General features: G+C 50.5%; 1 protein-coding gene across 32 annotated transcripts; it reads left to right on the top strand.

The window, feature by feature from the left end:
* The first annotated feature begins 593 nt into the window (after nucleotides 1-593).
* Nucleotides 594-14,023, top strand: LOC129832123 (coiled-coil domain-containing protein 97-like). 32 transcript variants are annotated; one of them, XR_008755891.1, is made up of 6 exons: nucleotides 594-1,221; nucleotides 1,437-1,601; nucleotides 2,289-2,448; nucleotides 7,538-8,258; nucleotides 8,309-8,704; nucleotides 8,809-12,514. XR_008755891.1 is itself a non-coding variant. In XM_055896173.1 (6 exons), exons 1-6 carry the CDS (start codon nucleotides 994-996, stop codon nucleotides 13,893-13,895), a joined length of 1,086 nt encoding a protein of 361 aa, XP_055752148.1. In that variant the 5' UTR covers nucleotides 631-993; the 3' UTR covers nucleotides 13,896-14,023. The 32 variants fall into 32 exon arrangements, 31 of the variants coding, with proteins under 31 accessions (XP_055752148.1, XP_055751935.1, XP_055752117.1 ...); XM_055896173.1 differs by lacking the exons at nucleotides 8,309-8,704; nucleotides 8,809-12,514 and adding exons at nucleotides 12,899-13,022; nucleotides 13,766-14,023 and having other exon boundaries at nucleotides 631-1,221; nucleotides 7,538-7,816; XM_055896142.1 differs by lacking the exons at nucleotides 594-1,221; nucleotides 1,437-1,601; nucleotides 2,289-2,448 and adding an exon at nucleotides 13,751-14,023 and having other exon boundaries at nucleotides 7,974-8,258; nucleotides 8,809-9,090; nucleotides 9,453-9,506; nucleotides 9,611-13,022.
* The last annotated feature ends 5,635 nt before the right edge of the window (nucleotides 14,024-19,658 follow it).

Below are 19,658 nucleotides of genomic sequence, written 5' to 3'. Positions count from 1 at the left end.
AAAGACGATGAGGACGTTGGTGGAACGTAAACAGAGGACTGCATGAGTGACCTCTGACCTGAGACCCGATGCCTTGAGGCTTTAGCTCAGTGGGCTACAGGACCGCGGCTCCCAGTACTGCAGTGTGTCGGTGACAGCGGAGAAGGATCTTCGTTGTGTGGAGATGGAAGCGGAGTATGGCTACTACTAAACATTAATGACAAAATACTGTGTAAATAAGATTCTATTAAAAGAAACTAAATTGAAAAAATAAAGTAAAAGTGTTCCACCGTGTCTTTATTCCGGAGAATATCTGGTGCAAATCCTAATGGAGGATTCATGAGAAAAGCCTTAACATACAACGACACATAGACATTTGTTAAAGACAAAACATGCCCGGAATCTCATTGCTGATATGACATGTGGAATTTTATTTATTTATTTTAATTTAATTTTACCGTTATTTTACCAGGTAAGTTGACTGAGAACACGTTCTCATTTGCAGCAACGACCTGGGGAATAGTTACAGGGGAGAGGAGGGGGATGAATGAGCCAATTGTAAACTGGGGATTATTAGGTGACCATGATGGACTTGAATGTATAGTATACAGTATAAGATCTGACGTTTGTTAAAATATATATATTCTTTAAATCTGTGTGTTTGGTTATGTTTCCTTTGTTAAATATGCATTTTAAATGTATCATTCAACTTCCGTATATGTTTGTATAATTGGAAAGTTAAAAGAAAAAAAATGATGCCCCGTAACGTTGGTGGTAGGAACCTTGAGCTACGTACCTTGGTAATCAGGGGACTGATAACAACGACGGACCAGGAAGCGACGTTTTCGAAATAGCAAGAAATGCAAAAAGGTTTATAAACGTTTAAATGCAGTGAGAACTCTAGAATTGTGTTCAACCAATATTTATCAGATAAGGCAAGAAAGAGGGACCTTCCGTCTGCGCTAACATTGCTAGTAAGTTAGAGGTCTAACGTTAGTCATTGTGCTACCAGCCATGTGGGGGGAGATCGACCCTGCTCCCGATCCCAGTCCGCCTGTCAGCGTTGAACCGGTGGCCTTCAGACAGCCCGAACCCCGGCGACCACAGCCCGAACCCCGGCGACCACAGCCCGAACCCCGGCGACCACCGCCCGAACCCAGGGGAACCGGACCAGCTTCTAGCTGCTCTGCAACCGCCCACACCGAGGAGGACGAGCCGCAGGACGAGTCGCAGGACAACCAGGTGAGAAGCAGCAACAAGGAGAGAGATAGTGACGGTAAAACCAGATGTTACCAAAGATATTGACGACTACGTCCCTTTCATCTGTGATGTTAATGTGTGAACTAGCTAGCTACCAACCGGTGAATGACAGGGAATTGGAGAAGACACGTGTGTGTGTGTGTGTGTGTGTGTGTGTGTGTGTGTGTGTGTGTGTGTGTGTGTGTGTGTCTTCCCAGGCGGATCCCAGCGGTGTGTGTGCCATGGTGGAGGTGGTGGCTGTGAGTAGTGTCCAGGTGAAGAGCCAGCAGGTAGGTGAGGCAGAGCTGACCTTAGCCCAGCGGAGAGAGGAGCTGCTGGGACAGTACCGGACCAAGCCCTTGGTGTTTCTGGAGCGATACCAGGTACCTCTTTTCTCAAACCCTGACAAACAGAACCGGGCTGGTCTTTCTTTCTTTTACTTATGGCCTCAGGGCACCACTGAAGATGAGACCCTGGGCTCCTCCTGATTTAAATAAAAGATTAGAAAGTTAAAGTATGTTTGAAATCTATATTTCTAGACAAATTCTTTACACTTATTGTTTTGGAGACACGAATGCTTTGCCATCTCATTCACTTACTGTATTCACACAGTATCTCTGTATCTGAAACTGGCCTGAGTACGACTTGGTTTTGTATAGAGGCTGACATATGACCAAACCCTGCTCCCCCATCACCTCTAACCCTCTGTCCCATCACCTTTGACCTCTAACCCTCTGTCCCATCACATCTGACCTCTAACCCTCTGTCCCATCACCTCTGACCTCTAACCCTCTGTCCCATCACCTCTAACCCTCTGTCCCATCACCTCTGACCTCTAACCCTCTGTCCCATCACCTTTGACCTCTAACCCTCTGTCCCATCACATCTGACCTCTAACCCTCTGTCCCATCACCTCTGACCTCTAACCCTCTGTCCCATCACCTCTGACCCTCTGTCCCATCACCTCTGACCTCTAACCCTCTGTCCCATCACCTCTGACCCTCTGTCCCATCACCTTTGACCTCTAACCCTCTGTCCCAGCACCTTTGACCTCTAACCCTCTCCCACAGGCCCACCTGAAGCCTCAGCACCTGTCAGCGTTCTGCCATCTGACCTCTGACCCCCGGGCGCAGTACTACTGCCGGGAGGTGAGGCGGAGAGCGGCGGGACGCGCCAACAGGACCCGGGTACGCAACCAACGCTACGCTGCCCTCAGGGAGCTGCAGAGGGGTGAGCCTAGCAACCAATCACAGACCCTGGTACTCAGTCTTCAGCACCAATCACAGACCCTGGTACTCAGTCTTCAGCACCAATCACAGACCCTGGTACTCAGTCTTCAGCACTTCAGGATGTTCTCTGTTTAGTGAGTCCTCCAGATCAGAGGCAGTAGGGATGACCAGGGATGTTCTCTGTTTAGTGAGTCCTCCAGATCAGAGGCAGTAGGGATGACCAGGGATGTTCTCTGTTTAGTGAGTCCTCCAGATCAGAGGCAGTAGATGACCAGGGATGTTCTCTGTTTAGTGAGTCCTCCAGATCAGAGGCAGTAGTGATGACCAGGGATGTTCTCTGTTTAGTGAGTCCTCCAGATCAGAGGCAGTAGGGATGACCAGGGATGTTCTCTGTTTAGTGAGTCCTCCAGATCAGAGGCAGTAGGGATGACCAGGGATGTTCTCTGTTTAGTGAGTCCTCCAGATCAGAGGCAGTAGGGATGACCAGGGATGTTCTCTGTTTAGTGAGTCCTCCAGATCAGAGGCAGTAGGGATGACCAGGGATGTTCTCTGTTTAGTGAGTCCTCCAGATCAGAGGCAGTAGGGATGACCAGGGATGTTCTCTGTTTAGTGAGTCCTCCAGATCAGAGGCAGTAGATGACCAGGGATGTTCTCTGTTTAGTGAGTCCTCCAGCACCAGATCAGAGGCAGTAGATGACCAGGGATGTTCTCTGTTTAGTGAGTCCTCCAGATCAGAGGCAGTAGGGTTGACCAGGGATGTTCTCTGTTTAGTGAGTCCTCCAGATCAGAGGCAGTAGGGATGACCAGGGATGTTCTCTGTTTAGTGAGTCCTCCAGATCAGAGGCAGTAGGGATGACCAGGGATGTTCTCTGTTTAGTGAGTCCTCCAGATCAGAGGCAGTAGGGATGACCAGGGATGTTCTCTGTTTAGTGAGTCCTCCAGATCAGAGGCAGTAGGGATGACCAGGGATGTTCTCTGTTTAGTGAGTCCTCCAGATCAGAGGCAGTAGGGATGACCAGGGATGTTAAGTGTGTAAATTGGACCATTTTCTTGTCCTGCTAAGCATTCCCCAGAGGACCAGTACTTCAACATGTCTCTAACCCCCCCCCCCCCCCCCCCCCCCCCAGAGGGCCAGTACTTCAACATGTCTCTAACCCCCCCCCCCCAGAGGACCAGTACTTCAACATGTCTCTAACCCCCCCCCCCCCCCCCCCCAGAGGGCCAGTACTTCAACATGTCTCTAACTCCCCCCCCCCCCCCAGAGGGCCAGTGCTTCAACATGTCTCTAACCCCCCCCCCCAGAGGACCAGTACTTCAACATGTCTCTAACCACCTCAGAGGGCCAGTACTTCAACATGTCTCTAACCCCCCCCCCCCCCCAGAGGGCCAGTACTTCAACATGTCTCTAACCCCCCCCCCCCCCCCAGAGGGCCAGTACTTCAACATGTCTCTAACCCCCCCCCCCCCCCAGAGGGCCAGTACTTCAACATGTCTCTAACCCCCCCCCCCCCCCCAGAGGGCCAGTACTTCAACATGTCTCTAACCCCCCCCCCCCCCCCCAGAGGACCAGTACTTTAACATGTCTCTAACCCCCCCCCCCCAGAGGACCAGTACTTCAACATGTCTCTAACCCCCCCCCCCCCCCCCCAGAGGACCAGTACTTCAACATGTCTCCAACCCCCCCCCCCCCAGAGGGCCAGTACTTCAACATGTCTCTAACCCCCCCCCCCAGAGGACCAGTACTTCAACATGTCTCTAACCCCCCCCCCCCCCAGAGGACCAGTACTTCAACATGTCTCTAACCCCCCCCCCCCCCCAGAGGGCCAGTACTTCAACATGTCTCTAACCCCCCCCCACCCCCAGAGGACCAGTACTTCAACATGTCTCTAACCCCCCCCCCCCCCCCAGAGGGCCAGTACTTCAACATGTCTCTGACCCCCCCCAGAGGGCCAGTACTTCAACATGTCTCTAACCCCCCCCCCCCCCCAGAGGGCCAGTACTTCAACATGTCTCTAACCCCCCCCCCCCCCCCCCCCCCCCAGAGGACCAGTACTTCAACATGTCTCTAACCCCCCCCAGAGGACCAGTACTTCAACATGTCTCTAACCCCCCCCCCCCCCCAGAGGGCCAGTACTTCAACATGTCTCTGACCCCCCCCAGAGGGCCAGTACTTTAACATGTCTCTAACCCCCCCCCCCCCCCCCAGAGGACCAGTACTTCAACATGTCTCTAACCCCCCCCCCCCCAGAGGACCAGTACTTCAACATGTCTCTAACCCCCCCAGAGGACCAGTACTTTAACATGTCTCTAACCCCCCCCCCCCCCAGAGGACCAGTACTTCAACATGCCTCTAACCCCCCCCCCCCCAGAGGACCAGTACTTCAACATGTCTCTAACCCCCCCCCCCCCCAGAGGACCAGTACTTCAACATGTCTCTAACCCCTCCCCCCCCCCAGAGGACCAGTACTTCAACATGTCTCTAACCCCCCCCCCACCCCCAGAGGACCAGTACTTCAACATGTCTCTAACCCCCCCCCCCCCCCCCCCCCCAGAGGACCAGTACTTCAACATGTCTCTAACCCCCCCCCCCCCCCCAGAGGGCCAGTACTTCAACATGTCTCTAACCCCCCCCCCCCAGAGGGCCAGTACTTCAACATGTCTCTAACCCCCCCCCCCCCCCCAGAGGGCCAGTACTTCAACATGTCTCTAACCCCCCCCCCCCCCAGAGGGCCAGTACTTCAACATGTCTCTAACCCCCCCCCCCAGAGGGCCAGTACTTCAACATGTCTCTAACCCCCCCCCCCCCCCAGAGGACCAGTACTTCAACATGTCTCTAACCCCCCCCCCCCCCCAGAGGACCAGTACTTCAACATGTCTCTAACCCCCCCCCAGAGGACCAGTACTTCAACATGTCTCTAACCCCCCCCCAGAGGACCAGTACTTCAACATGTCTCTAACCCCCCCCCCCCCCAGAGGGCCAGTACTTCAACATGTCTCTAACCCCCCCCCCCCCCAGAGGACCAGTACTTCAACATGTCTCTAACCCCCCCCCCCCCCCCCCCAGAGGGCCAGTACTTCAACATGTCTCTAACCCCCCCCCCCCCAGAGGGCCAGTACTTCAACATGTCTCTAACCCCCCCCCCCCAGAGGGCCAGTACTTCAACATGTCTCTAACCCCCCCCCCCCCCAGAGGGCCAGTACTTCAACATGTCTCTAACCCCCCCAGAGGACCAGTACTTCAACATGTCTCTAACCCCCCCAGAGGACCAGTACTTCAACATGTCTCTAACCCCCCCCCCCCAGAGGACCAGTACTTCAACATGTCTCTAACCCCCCCCCCCAGAGGACCAGTACTTTAACATGTCTCTAACCCCCCCCCCCCCCCCCAGAGGGCCAGTACTTCAACATGTCTATAACCCCCCCCCCCCCAGAGGGCCAGTACTTCAACATGTCTCTAACCCCCCCAGAGGACCAGTACTTCAACATGTCTCTAACCCCCCCCCCCCCCCCCCCCTAGAGGACCAGTACTTCAACATGTCTCTAACCCCCCCCCCCCCCCCCCTAGAGGACCAGTACTTTAACATGTCTCTAACCCCCCCCCCCAGAGGACCAGTACTTTAACATGTCTCTAACCCCCCCCCCCCCCCCTAGAGGACCAGTACTTTAACATGTCTCTAACCCCCCCCCCCAGAGGACCAGTTTTTTAACATGTCTCTAACCCCCCCCCCCCCCAGAGGACCAGTACTTTAACATGTCTCTAACCCCCCCCCCCCAGAGGACCAGTATTTTAACATGTCTCTAACCCCCCCAGAGGGCCAGTACTTCAACATGCCTCTAACCCCCCCCCCCCAGAGGACCAGTACTTCAACATGTCTCTAACCCCCCCCCCCCCAGAGGACCAGTACTTCAACATGTCTCTAACCCCTCCCCCCCCCCAGAGGACCAGTACTTCAACATGTCTCTAACCCCCCCCCCCCCCCCCAGAGGGCCAGTACTTTAACATGTCTCTAACCCCCCCCCCCCCCCCCCCCCAGAGGGCCAGTACTTTAACATGTCTCTAACCCCCCCCCCCCAGAGGACCAGTACTTCAACATGTCTCTAACCCCCCCCCCCCAGAGGACCAGTACTTCAACATGTCTCTAACCCCCCCAGAGGACCAGTACTTTAACATGTCTCTAACCCCCCCCCCCCCCAGAGGACCAGTACTTCAACATGTCTCTAACCCCCCCAGAGGGCCAGTACTTCAACATGTCTCTAACCCCCCCCCCCCCCCCAGAGGACCAGTACTTCAACATGTCTCTAACCCCCCCAGAGGACCAGTACTTTAACATGTCTCTAACCCCCCCCCCCCCCCCCCCCCCAGAGGACCAGTATTTTAACATGTCTCTAACCCCCCCGGAGGACCAGTACTTCAACATGTCTCTAACCCCCCCCCCCCCCCCAGAGGACCAGTACTTTAACATGTCTCTAACCCCCCCCCCCCCCCAGAGGACCAGTATTTTAACATGTCTCTAACCCCCCCCCCCCCCCCCCAGAGGACCAGTATTCTAACATGTCTCTAACCCCCCCAGAGGACCAGTACTTCAACATGTCTCTAACCCCCCCCCCCCCCAGAGGACCAGTACTTTAACATGTCTCTAACCCCCCCCCCCCCCCCCAGAGGACCAGTACTTCAACATGTCTCTAACCCCCCCCCCCCCCCCCTAGAGGACCAGTACTTTAACATGTCTCTAACCCCCCCCCCAGAGGACCAGTATTTTAACATGTCTCTAACCCCCCCCCCCCCCCCAGGGGACCAGTACTTCAACATGTCTCTAACCCCCCCCCCCCCCCCCCCTAGAGGACCAGTACTTTAACATGTCTCTAACCCCCCCCCCCCAGAGGACCAGTATTTTAACATGTCTCTAACCCCCCCCCCCCCCCTAGAGGACCAGTACTTTAACATGTCTCTAACCCCCCCCCCCCAGAGGACCAGTATTTTAACATGTCTCTAACCCCCCCCCCCCCAGAGGACCAGTACTTCAACATGTCTCTAACCCCCCCCCCCCCCCCAGAGGACCAGTATTTTAACATGTCTCTAACCCCCCCAGAGGGCCAGTACTTCAGCGAGGACCAGATGAGAACCCGGGAGCCCTTACTGTATGAGCAATACATCGGCCAATACCTGACTGAGGAGGAGCTGCTACATCGCTCCCTGGAGGCCATGCAGGGAGGAGCAGCGGAGGAGCGGGGGCCGGGGGGAGCAGAGGGGGGACTGGCCGACCTCCTCCTCAGCTCCTACCAGGAGAGACTGATCCAGAGCCGGCTGCAGGAGGAGCAGGACAGGGAGGAGAACGCACTGGAGGAGGAGGAGGAAGAGGGGGAGGAGGGTAAGACACACACAGCATCACCAGACGTGGGTTCAACAAGGGAAATAGTTTGCCAAGTAGTCTGCAGCGAAGGTGATTCTCTACAGTTGACTAACAGTTTGAGGAGGTAGTCTGCAGCGAAGGTAAGTGATTCTCTACAGTTGACTAACAGTTTGAGGAGGTAGTCTGCAGCGAAGGTAAGTGATTCACCACAGTTGGCTAACAGTTTGAGGAGGTAGTCTGCAGCGAAGGTGATTCTCTACAGTTGACTAACAGTTTGAGGAGGTAGTCTGCAGCGAAGGTAAGTGATTCACTACAGTTGACTAACAGTTTGAGGAGGTAGTCTGCAGCGAAGGTGATTCACTACAGTTGACTAACAGTTTGAGGAGGTAGTCTGCAGCGAAGGTAAGTGATTCTCTACAGTTGACTAACAGTTTGAGGAGGTAGTCTGCAGCGAAGGTAAGTGATTCACCACAGTTGGCTAACAGTTTGAGGAGGTAGTCTGCAGCGAAGGTGATTCTCTACAGTTGACTAACAGTTTGAGGAGGTAGTCTGCAGCGAAGGTAAGTGATTCACTACAGTTGACTAACAGTTTGAGGAGGTAGTCTGCAGCGAAGGTGATTCACTACAGTTGACTAACAGTTTGAGGAGGTAGTCTGCAGCGAAGGTAAGTGATTCTCTACAGTTGACTAACAGTTTGAGGAGGTAGTCTGCAGCGAAGGTGATTCACTACAGTTGACTAACAGTTTGAGAAGGTAGTCTGCAGCGAAGGTGATTCACTACAGTTGACTAACAGTTTGAGAAGGTAGTCTGCAGCGAAGGTAAGTGATTCACTACAGTTGACTAACAGTTTGAGGAGGTAGTCTGCAGCGAAGGTGATTCTCTACAGTTGACTAACAGTTTGAGAAGGTAGTCTGTAGCGAAGGTGATTCACTACAGTTGACTAACAGATTGAGGAGGTAGTCTGCAGCGAATGTAAGTGATTCACTACAGTTGACTAACAGTTTGAGAAGGTAGTCTGCAGCGAAGGTAAGTGATTCTCTACAGTTGACTAACAGTTTGAGAAGGTAGTCTGCAGCGAAGGTAAGTGATTCTCTACAGTTGACTAACAGTTTGAGGAGGTAGTCTGCAGCGAAGGTAAGTGATTCTCTACAGTTGACTAACAGTTTGAGGAGGTAGTCTGCAGCGAAGGTAAGTGATTCACTACAGTTGACTAACAGTTTGAGGAGGTAGTCTGCAGCGAAGGTGATTCTCTACAGTTGACTAACAGTTTGAGGAGGTAGTCTGTAGCGAAGGTAAGTGATTCACTACAGTTGACTAACAGTTTGAGGAGGTAGTCTGCAGCGAAGGTGATTCACTACAGTTGACTAACAGTTTGAGAAGGTAGTCTGCAGCGAAGGTGATTCACTACAGTTGACTAACAGTTTGAGAAGGTAGTCTGCAGCGAAGGTGATTCACTACAGTTGACTAACAGTTTGAGGAGGTAGTCTGCAGCGAAGGTAAGTGATTCACTACAGTTGGCTAACAGTTTGAGAAGGTAGTCTGCAGCGAAGGTGATTCACTACAGTTGACTAACAGTTTGAGAAGGTAGTCTGCAGCGAAGGTAAGTGATTCACTACAGTTGACTAACAGTTTGAGAAGGTAGTCTGCAGCGAAGGTAAGTGATTCTCTACAGTTGACTAACAGTTTGAGAAGGTAGTCTGCAGCGAAGGTGATTCTCTACAGTTGACTAACAGTTTGAGAAGGTAGTCTGCAGCGAAGGTAAGTGATTCACTACAGTTGACTAACAGTTTGAGGAGGTAGTCTGCAGCGAAGGTAAGTGATTCTCTACAGTTGACTAACAGTTTGAGGAGGTAGTCTGCAGCGAAGGTGATTCTCTACAGTTGACTAACAGTTTGAGGAGGTAGTCTGTAGCGAAGGTAAGTGATTCACTACAGTTGACTAACAGTTTGAGGAGGTAGTCTGTAGCGAAGGTGATTCACTACAGTTGACTAACAGTTTGAGGAGGTAGTCTGTAGCGAAGGTGATTCACTACAGTTGATTAACAGTTTGAGGAGGTAGTCTGTAGCGAAGGTAAGTGATTCACTACAGTTGACTAACAGTTTGAGGAGGTAGTCTGCAGCGAAGGTGATTCACTACAGTTGACTAACAGTTTGAGAAGGTAGTCTGCAGCGAAGGTAAGTGATTCACTACAGTTGACTAACAGTTTGAGAAGGTAGTCTGCAGCGAAGGTAAGTGATTCACTACAGTTGACTAACAGTTTGAGGAGGTAGTCTGCAGCGAAGGTGATTCACTACAGTTGACTAACAGTTTGAGGAGGTAGTCTGCAGCGAATGTAAGTGATTCACTACAGTTGACTAACAGTTTGAGGAGGTAGTCTGCAGCGAATGTGATTCTCTACAGTTGACTAACAGTTTGAGAAGGTAGTCTGCAGCGAAGGTAAGTGATTCTCTACAGTTGACTAACAGTTTGAGAAGGTAGTCTGCAGCGAAGGTGATTCACTACAGTTGACTAACAGTTTGAGGAGGTAGTCTGCAGCGAATGTGATTCTCTACAGTTGACTAACAGTTTGAGAAGGTAGTCTGCAGCGAAGGTAAGTGATTCTCTACAGTTGACTAACAGTTTGAGAAGGTAGTCTGCAGCGAAGGTGATTCACTACAGTTGACTAACAGTTTGAGAAGGTAGTCTGCAGCGAATGTAAGTGATTCACTACAGTTGACTAACAGTTTGAGAAGGTAGTCTGCAGCGAAGGTGATTCACTACAGTTGACTAACAGTTTGAGGAGGTAGTCTGCAGCGAAGGTAAGTGATTCTCTACAGTTGACTAACAGTTTGAGGAGGTAGTCTGCAGCGAAGGTGATTCACTACAGTTGGCTAACAGTTTGAGAAGGTAGTCTGCAGCGAAGGTAAGTGATTCTCTACAGTTGGCTAACAGTTTGAGAAGGTAGTCTGCAGCGAAGGTGATTCACTACAGTTGACTAACAGTTTGAGGAGGTAGTCTGTAGCGAAGGTAAGTGATTCTCTACAGTTGACTAACAGTTTGAGGAGGTAGTCTGCAGCGAAGGTAAGTGATTCACTACAGTTGACTAACAGTTTGAGGAGGTAGTCTGTAGCGAAGGTAAGTGATTCACTACAGTTGACTAACAGTTTGAGGAGGTAGTCTGCAGCGAAGGTGATTCTCTACAGTTGACTAACAGTTTGAGGAGGTAGTCTGCAGCGAAGGTAAGTGATTCTCTACAGTTGGCTAACAGTTTGAGAAGGTAGTCTGCAGCGAAGGTAAGTGATTCACTACAGTTGGCTAACAGTTTGAGGAGGTAGTCTGCAGCGAAGGTAAGTGATTCTCTACAGTTGACTAACAGTTTGAGAAGGTAGTCTGCAGCGAAGGTAAGTGATTCTCTACAGTTGACTAACAGTTTGAGAAGGTAGTCTGCAGCGAAGGTAAGTGATTCTCTACAGTTGACTAACAGTTTGAGGAGGTAGTCTGCAGCGAAGGTAAGTGATTCTCTACAGTTGACTAACAGTTTGAGGAGGTAGTCTGCAGCGAAGGTAAGTGATTCTCTACAGTTGACTAACAGTTTGAGGAGGTAGTCTGCAGCGAAGGTGATTCTCTACAGTTGACTAACAGTTTGAGGAGGTAGTCTGCAGCGAAGGTAAGTGATTCTCTACAGTTGACTAACAGTTTGAGGAGGTAGTCTGCAGCGAAGGTAAGTGATTCTCTACAGTTGACTAACAGTTTGAGGAGGTAGTCTGCAGCGAAGGTAAGTGATTCTCTACAGTTGACTAACAGTTTGAGGAGGTAGTCTGCAGCGAAGGTAAGTGATTCTCTACAGTTGACTAACAGTTTGAGGAGGTAGTCTGCAGCGAAGGTAAGTGATTCACTACAGTTGACTAACAGTTTGAGAAGGTAGTCTGCAGCGAAGGTGATTCACTACAGTTGGCTAAGAGTGTGTGTGTCTCTATGTGTCTCACGGTACTGTGTGTGTGTGTGTGTGTCTCACGGTACTGTGTGTGTGTCTCACGGTACTGTGTGTGTGTCTCACGGTACTGTGTGTGTCTCTGTGTGTCTCACGGTACTGTGTGTGTGTCTCACGGTACTGTGTGTGTCTCTGTGTGTCTCACGGTACTGTGTGTGTCTCTGTGTGTCTCACGGTACTGTTTGTGTGTCTCACGGTACTGTGTGTGTGTCTCACGGTACTGTGTGTGTGTATGTCTCACGGTACTGTGTGTGTGTGTGTCTCACGGTACTGTGTGTGTGACTCACGGTACTGTGTGTGTCTCTGTGTGTCTCACGGTACTGTGTGTGTGTCTCACGGTACTGTGTGTGTGTCTCACGGTACTGTGTGTGTGTCTCACGGTACTGTGTGTGTGTCTCACGGTACTGTGTGTGTGTCTCACGGTACTGTGTGTGTGTGTGTGTGTCTCACGGTACTGTGTGTGTGTCTCACGGTACTGTGTGTGTGTCTCACGGTACTGTGTGTGTCTCTGTGTGTCTCACGGTACTGTGTGTGTGTCTCACGGTACTGTGTGTGTCTCTGTGTGTCTCACGGTACTGTGTGTGTCTCTGTGTGTCTCACGGTACTGTTTGTGTGTCTCACGGTACTGTGTGTGTGTCTCACGGTACTGTGTGTGTGTATGTCTCACGGTACTGTGTGTGTGTGTGTCTCACGGTACTGTGTGTGTGACTCACGGTACTGTGTGTGTCTCTGTGTGTCTCACGGTACTGTGTGTGTGTCTCACGGTACTGTGTGTGTGTCTCACGGTACTGTGTGTGTGTCTCACGGTACTGTGTGTGTGTCTCACGGTACTGTGGGTGTGTCTCACGGTACTGTGGGTGTGTCTCACGGTACTGTGTGTGTGTCTCACGGTACTGTGTGTGTGTCTCACGGTACTGTGTGTGTGTCTCACGGTACTGTGTGTGTGTCTCACGGTACTGTGTGTGTGTCTCACGGTACTGTGTGTGTGTCTCACGGTACTGTGTGTGTGTCTCACGGTACTGTGTGTGTGTCTCACGGTACTGCGTGTGTGTCTCACGGTACTGCGTGTGTGACTCACGGTACTGTGTGTGTGACTCACGGTACTGTGTGTGTGTGTGTGGTGCCTCCAGGTGGAGGGTTGGGGGCAGAGGGCTATGAACCAACTCCCCAGGAGAAAGCTCTGCTCAGGGACGAGTTCATCACTCAGATGTACCAACGCTTCCTGGACGGACACGACAAGGACTTTAACTACAGGTTAGTAGCTGGCTGGCTGAACAACTGGGTAGACTAACCAAATTACTAACCGGTAACTGGTTGGCGAACCGGGTTGACTACCTAAATGACTAACAGGGTTGACTGACGAACCAACTACAGGTCAGTACACAGACTGAACTCACACTACTTTACTAGCTGTGTGTGTTACAGTGGACAGACTGAACTCACACTACTTTACTAGCTGTGTGTGTTACAGTGGACAGACTGAACTCACACTACTTTACTAGCTGTGTGTGTTACAGTGGACAGACTGAACTCACACTACTTTACTAGCTGTGTGTGTTGCAGTGAAGTGGACAGACTGAACTCACACTACTTTACTAGCTGTGTGTGTTACAGGGGACAGACTGAACTCACACTACTTTACTAGCTGTGTGTGTTACAGGGAAGTGGACAGACTGAACTCACACTACTTTACTAGCTGTGTGTGTTGCAGTGGACAGACTGATCTCACACTACTTTACTAGCTGTGTGTGTTGCAGTGGACAGACTGAACTCACACTACTTTACTAGCTGTGTGTGTTACAGTGAAGTGGACAGACTGATCTCACACTACTTTACTAGCTGTGTGTGTTGCAGGGAAGTGGACAGACTGAACTCACACTACTTTACTAGCTGTGTGTGTTGCAGTGGACAGACTGATCTCACACTACTTTACTAGCTGTGTGTGTTGCAGTGGACAGACTGAACTCACACTACTTTACTAGCTGTGTGTGTTGCAGGGAAGTGGATGGGAACCCCGACTACGACAACCTGGACATTGTCAACAGAGATGCAGAGGAGAAGTACTTCGATGAGGATGAAGAAGAGGAGGAGGAGGAAGAGGAGGACATGACTATAGTTATGTCATGACAGCAGCTGTCATTGGACTGTAAATATGATAACTTCTGTAATAACTAAACTATGTCACGTTTCTGCTCTTAATTTTCATCACATTTAATATTCAGTTTGTACGGATAGCAATAAATCATGTTTACGTACCTCGTTAGTCAGTTTAATTATTTCCTAGTTTTGGACTGTAAGACTCCACACCCTGCTGACAACACTGGCCGCTGAAGTTGTTAGAGTCAGAGAGCTGATTGTAACTGAGTCAGTAACTCAATGAGTCAGAGAGCTGATTGTAACTGAGTCAGCAACTCAATGAGTCAGAGAGCTGATTGTAACTGAGTCAGAGAGCTGATTGTAACTGAGTCAGTAACTCAATGAGTCAGAGAGCCGATTGTAACTGAGTCAGAGAGCTGATTGTAACTGAGTCAGTAACTCAATGAGTCAGAGAGCTGATTGTAACTGAGTCAGCAACTCAATGAGTCAGAGAGCTGATTGTAACTGAGTCAGCAACTCAATGAGTCAGAGAGCTGATTGTAACTGAGTCAGCAACTCAATGAGTCAGAGAGCTGATTGTAACTGAGTCAGCAACTCAATGAGTCAGAGAGCTGATTGTAACTGAGTCAGCAACTCAATGAGTCAGAGAGCTGATTGTAACTGAGTCAGAGAGCTGATTGTAACTGAGTCAGCAACTCAATGAGGCAGAGAGCTGATTGTAACTGGGTCAGTAACTCAATGAGTCAGAGAGCTGATTGTAACTGAGTCAGTAACTCAATGAGTCAGAGAGCTGATTGTAACTGAGTCAGTAACTCAATGAGTCAGAGAGCTGATTGTAACTGAGTCAGCAACTCAATGAGTCAGAGAGCTGATTGTAACTGAGTCAGCAACTCAATGAGTCAGAGAGCTGATTGTAGCTGAGTCAGCAACTCAATGAGTCAGAGAGCTGATTGTAACTGAGTCAGCAACTCAATGAGGCAGAGAGCTGATTGTAACTGAGTCAGAGAGCTGATTGTAACTGAGTCAGTAACTCAATGAGTCAGAGAGCTGATTGTAACTGAGTCAGTAACTCAATGAGTCAGAGAGCTGATTGTAACTGAGTCAGCAACTCAACGAGTCAGGGAGCTGATTGTAACTGAATCAGCAACTCAATGAGTCAGAGAGCTGATTGTAACTGAGTCAGAGAGCTGATTGTAACTGAGTCAGTAACTCAATGAGTCAGAGAGCTGATTGTAACTGAATCAGCAACTCAATGAGGCAGAGCTGATTGTAACTGAGTCAGCAACTCAACGAGTCAGAGAGCTGATTGTAACTGAATCAGCAACTCAATGAGTCAGAGAGCTGATTGTAACTGAGTCAGCAACTCAATGAGTCAGAGAGCTGATTGTAACTGAGTCAGCAACTCAATGAGGCAGAGAGCTGATTGTAACTGAGTCAGAGAGCTGATTGTAACTGAGTCAGTAACTCAATGAGTCAGAGAGCTGATTGTAACTGAGTCAGTAACTCAATGAGTCAGAGAGCTGATTGTAACTGAGTCAGCAACTCAACGAGTCAGGGAGCTGATTGTAACTGAATCAGCAACTCAATGAGTCAGAGAGCTGATTGTAACTGAGTCAGAGAGCTGATTGTAACTGAGTCAGTAACTCAATGAGTCAGAGAGCTGATTGTAACTGAGTCAGCAACCCAATGAGTCAGAGAGCTGATTGTAACTGAGTCAGCAACTCAATGAGAAAGAGCTGATTGTAACTGAGTCAGTAACTCAATGAAGAGGTAGTATTTGAAAGGGCTGAAAAGAGGTAGAAATTGTTAATTCCAGGAGTGAAATCAGTTAAATTTTTATTTCGGAAGGATTTTTTCCGTTCCATTTCCAGCTAATGGGGATCCATAATAAACCCCAGGAAGAGTAGCTGCTGCCTTGGCAGGAACTAATGGGGATCCATAATAAACCCCAGGAAGAGTAGCTGCTGCCTTAGCAGTAACTAATGGGGATCCATAATAAACCCCAGGAAGAGTAGCTGCTATGGGGATCCATAATAAACCCCAGGAAGAGTAGCTGCTATGGGGATCCATAATAAACCCCAAGAAGAGTAGCTGCTGCCTTAGCAGTAACTAATGGGGATCCATAATAAACCCCAGGAAGAGTAGCTGCTGCCTTGGCAACAGCTAATGGAGATCCATAATAAACCCCAGGAAGAGTAGCTGCTGCCTTGGCAGGAACTAATGGGGATCCAGAATAAACCCCAGGAAGAGTAGCTGCTGCCTTGGCAGGAACTAATGGGGATCCATAATAAACCCCAGGAAGAGTAGCTGCTGCCTTGACAGTAACTAATGGGGATCCATAATAAACCCCAGGAAGAGTAGCTGCTGCCTTGGCAGGAACTAATGGGGATCCATAATAAACCACAGGAAGAGTAGCTGCTGCCTTGGCAGGAACTAATGGGGATCCATAATAAACCCCAGGAAGAGTAGCTGCTGCCATGACAGTAACTAATGGGGATCCGTAATAAACCCCAGGAAGAGTAGCTGCTGCCTTGGCAGGAACTAATGGGGATCCGTAATAAACCCCAGGAAGAGTAGCTGCTGCCTTGGCAGTAACTAATGGGGATCCGTAATAAACCCCAGGAAGAGTAGCTGCTGCCATGACAGGAACTAATGGGGATCCATAATAAACCCCAGGAAGAGTAGCTGCTGCCTTGGCAGTAACTAATGGGGATCCATAATAAACCCCAGGAAGAGTAGCTGCTGGTTGGGACAGGAACTAATGGGGATCCATAATAAACCCCAGGAAGAGTAGCTGCTGCCTGGGAAAGGAACTAATGGGGATCCATAATAAACCCCAGGAAGAGTAGCTGCCGCCTGGGACAGGAACTAATGGGGATCCATAATAAACCCCAGGAAGAGTAGCTGCTATCTGGACCAGGAACTAATGGGGATCCATAATAAACCCCAGGAAGAGTAGCTGCTGCCTGGGACAGGAACTAATGGGGATCCATAACAAACCCCAGGAAGAGTAGCTGCTGCCTTGGCAACATCTGATGGGGGTCCATAATAAACCCCAGGAAGAGTAGCTGCTGCCTTGGCAACAGCTAATGGGGATCCATGATAAACCCTAGGAAGAGTAGCTGCTGCCTTGGCAACAGCTAATGGGGATCCATAATAAACCCCAGGAAGAGTAGCTGCTGGCTTGGCAGGAACTAATGACTAGACTGACCAGCCTGGTCTCTCAGACTAGACAGGCCTGGTCTCTCAGACTAGACAGACCTGCCTGGTCTCAGACTAGTTAGGCTAGCCTGGTCTCTCAGACTAGACAGACCAGCCTGGTCTCTCAGACAAGACAGACCAGCCTGGTCTCTCAGACTAGACCGACCAGCCTGGTCTCTCAGACCAGACAGACCAGACAGACAAGCCTGGTCTCAGACTAGTTAGGCTAGCCTGGTCTCTCAGACCAGACAGACCAGCCTGGTCTCTCAGACCAGACAGACCAGACAGACCAGCCTGGTCTCTCAGACTAGACAGACCAGCCTGGTCTCTCAGACTAGACAGACCAGCCTGGTATCTCAGACTAGACAGACCTGCCCGGTCTCTCAGACAAGACAGACCAGCCTGGTCTCTCAGACTAGACAGACCAGCCTGGTCTCTCAGACAAGACAGACCAGCCTGGTCTCTCAGACAAGACAGACCAGCCTGGTCTCTCAGACAAGACAGACCAGCCTGGTCTCTTGACAAGACAGACCAGACTGGTCTCTCAAGACTAGACAGACCAGCCTGGTGTCTCAGACAAGACAGACCAGCCTGGTCTCTCAAGACTAGACAGACCAGCCTGGTCTCTCAGACAAGACAGACCAGCCTGGTCTCTCAGACAAGACAGACCAGCCTGGTCTCTCAGACAAGACAGACCAGCCTGGTCTCCCAGACAAGACAGACCAGCCTGGTTTCTCAAGACTAGACAGACCAGCCTGGTCTCTCAGACAAGACAAACCAGCTTGGTCTCTCAGACAAGACAGACCAGCCTGGTCTCTCAGACTAGACAGACCAGCCTGGTATCTCAGACTAGACAGACCAGCCCGGTCTCTCAGACAAGACAGACCAGCCTGGTTTCTCAGACTAGACAGACCAGCCTGGGCTCTCAAGACTAGACAGACCAGCCCGGGGTATCAGACTAGACAGACCAGCCCGGTCTCTCAGAAAAGACAGACCAGCCTGGTCTCTCAGAAAAGACAGACCAGCCTGGTCTCTCAGACTAGACAGACCAGCCTGGTCTCTCAGACAAGACAGACCAGCCTGGTCTTTAAGACAAGACAGACCAGCCTGGTCTCAGACTAGACAGACCAGCCTGGCCTCTCAAGACTAGACATACCAGCCTGGTCTCTCAAGACTAGACAGACCAGCCTGGTCTCTCAGACAAGACAGACCAGCCTGGTCTCTCAGACAAGACAGATCAGCCTGGTCTCTCAGACAAGACAGACCAGCCTGGTCTCTCAGACAAGACAGACCAGACTGGTCTCTCAGACAAGACAGACCAGCCTGGTTTTTCAGACAAGACAGAACAGCCTGGTCTCTCAGACTAGACAGACCAGCCTGGTCTCTCAGACAAGACAGACCAGCCTGGTCTCTAAGACTAGACAGACCAGCCTGGTCTCTCAGACAAGACAGACCAGCCTGGTCTCTCAGACAAGACAGACCAGCTTGGTCTCTCAGACAAGACAGACCAGGCTGTTTTTTCAGACAAGACAGAACAGCCTGGTCTCTCAGACTAGACAGACCAGCCTGGTCTCAGACTAGGCAGACCAGCCTGTTTTTTCAGACAAGACAGACCAGCCTGGTCTCTAAGACTAGACAGACCAGCCTGGTCTCTAAGACTAGACAGACCAGCCTGGTCTCAGACTAGACAGACCAGCCTGGTCTATAAAAGACTAGACAGACCTGCCTGGTCTCTCAAGACTAGACAGACCTGCCTGGTCTCTCAAGACTAGACAGACCAGCCTGGTCTCTCAAGACTAGACAGACCAGCCTGGTCTCCAAGACTAGACAGACCAGCCTGGTCTCTCAGACAAGACAGACCAGCCTGGTCTATAAAAGACTAGACAGACCAGCCTGGTCTCTCAAGACTAGACAGACCAGCATGGTCTCTCAAGACTAGACAGACCAGCCTGGTCTCCAAGACTAGACAGACCAGCCTGGTCTCTCAGACAAGACAGACCAGCCTGGTCTCAGACTAGACAGACCAACCTGGTCTCTCATACTAGACAGACCAGCCTGGTCTCTCAAGACTAGAAAGACCAGCCTGATCTCTCAAGACTAGACAGACCAGCCTGATCTCTCAGACAAGACAGACCAGCCTGGTCTCTCAAGACTAGACAGACCAGCCTGGTCTATAAAAGACTAGACAGACCTGCCTGGTCTCTCAAGACTAGACAGACCAGCCTGGTCTCTCAAGACTAGACAGACCAGCCTGGTCTCTCAGACAAGACAGACCAGCCTGGTCTCAGACTAGACATACCAACCTGGTCTCTCATACTAGACAGACCAGCCTGGTCTCTCAAGACTAGAAAGACTAGCCTGGTCTCTCAAGACTAGACAGACCAGCCTGATCTCTCAAGACAAGACAGACCAGCCTGGTCTCTCAAGACTAGACAGACCAGCCTGGTCTATAAAAGACAAGAAAGACCTGCCTGGTCTCTCAAGACTAGACAGACCAGCCTGGTCTCTCAAGACTAGACAGACCAGCCTGGTCTCTCAGACAAGACAGACCAGCCTGGTCTCTCAAGACTAGACAGACCAGCCTGGTCTCTC

The sequence above is a fragment of the Salvelinus fontinalis genome, chromosome 2, assembly GCF_029448725.1.
Source record: "Salvelinus fontinalis isolate EN_2023a chromosome 2, ASM2944872v1, whole genome shotgun sequence".
Classification (NCBI taxonomy): domain Eukaryota; kingdom Metazoa; phylum Chordata; class Actinopteri; order Salmoniformes; family Salmonidae; genus Salvelinus; species Salvelinus fontinalis.
This window is presented reverse-complemented; position numbering and strand designations above follow the sequence as displayed.

Excerpts from the sequence above, each read along its gene's own strand:
- LOC129832123 (XM_055895960.1), top strand. The coding sequence starts at position 12,001 with ATGTCTCACGGTACTGTGTGTGTGTGTGTCTCACGGTACTGTGTGTGT. Across the intron at positions 13,023-13,750 it reads GACAAGGACTTTAACTACAG|CTGTGTGTGTTGCAGGGAAG; the intron begins GTTAGTAGCTGG and ends CTACTTTACTAG.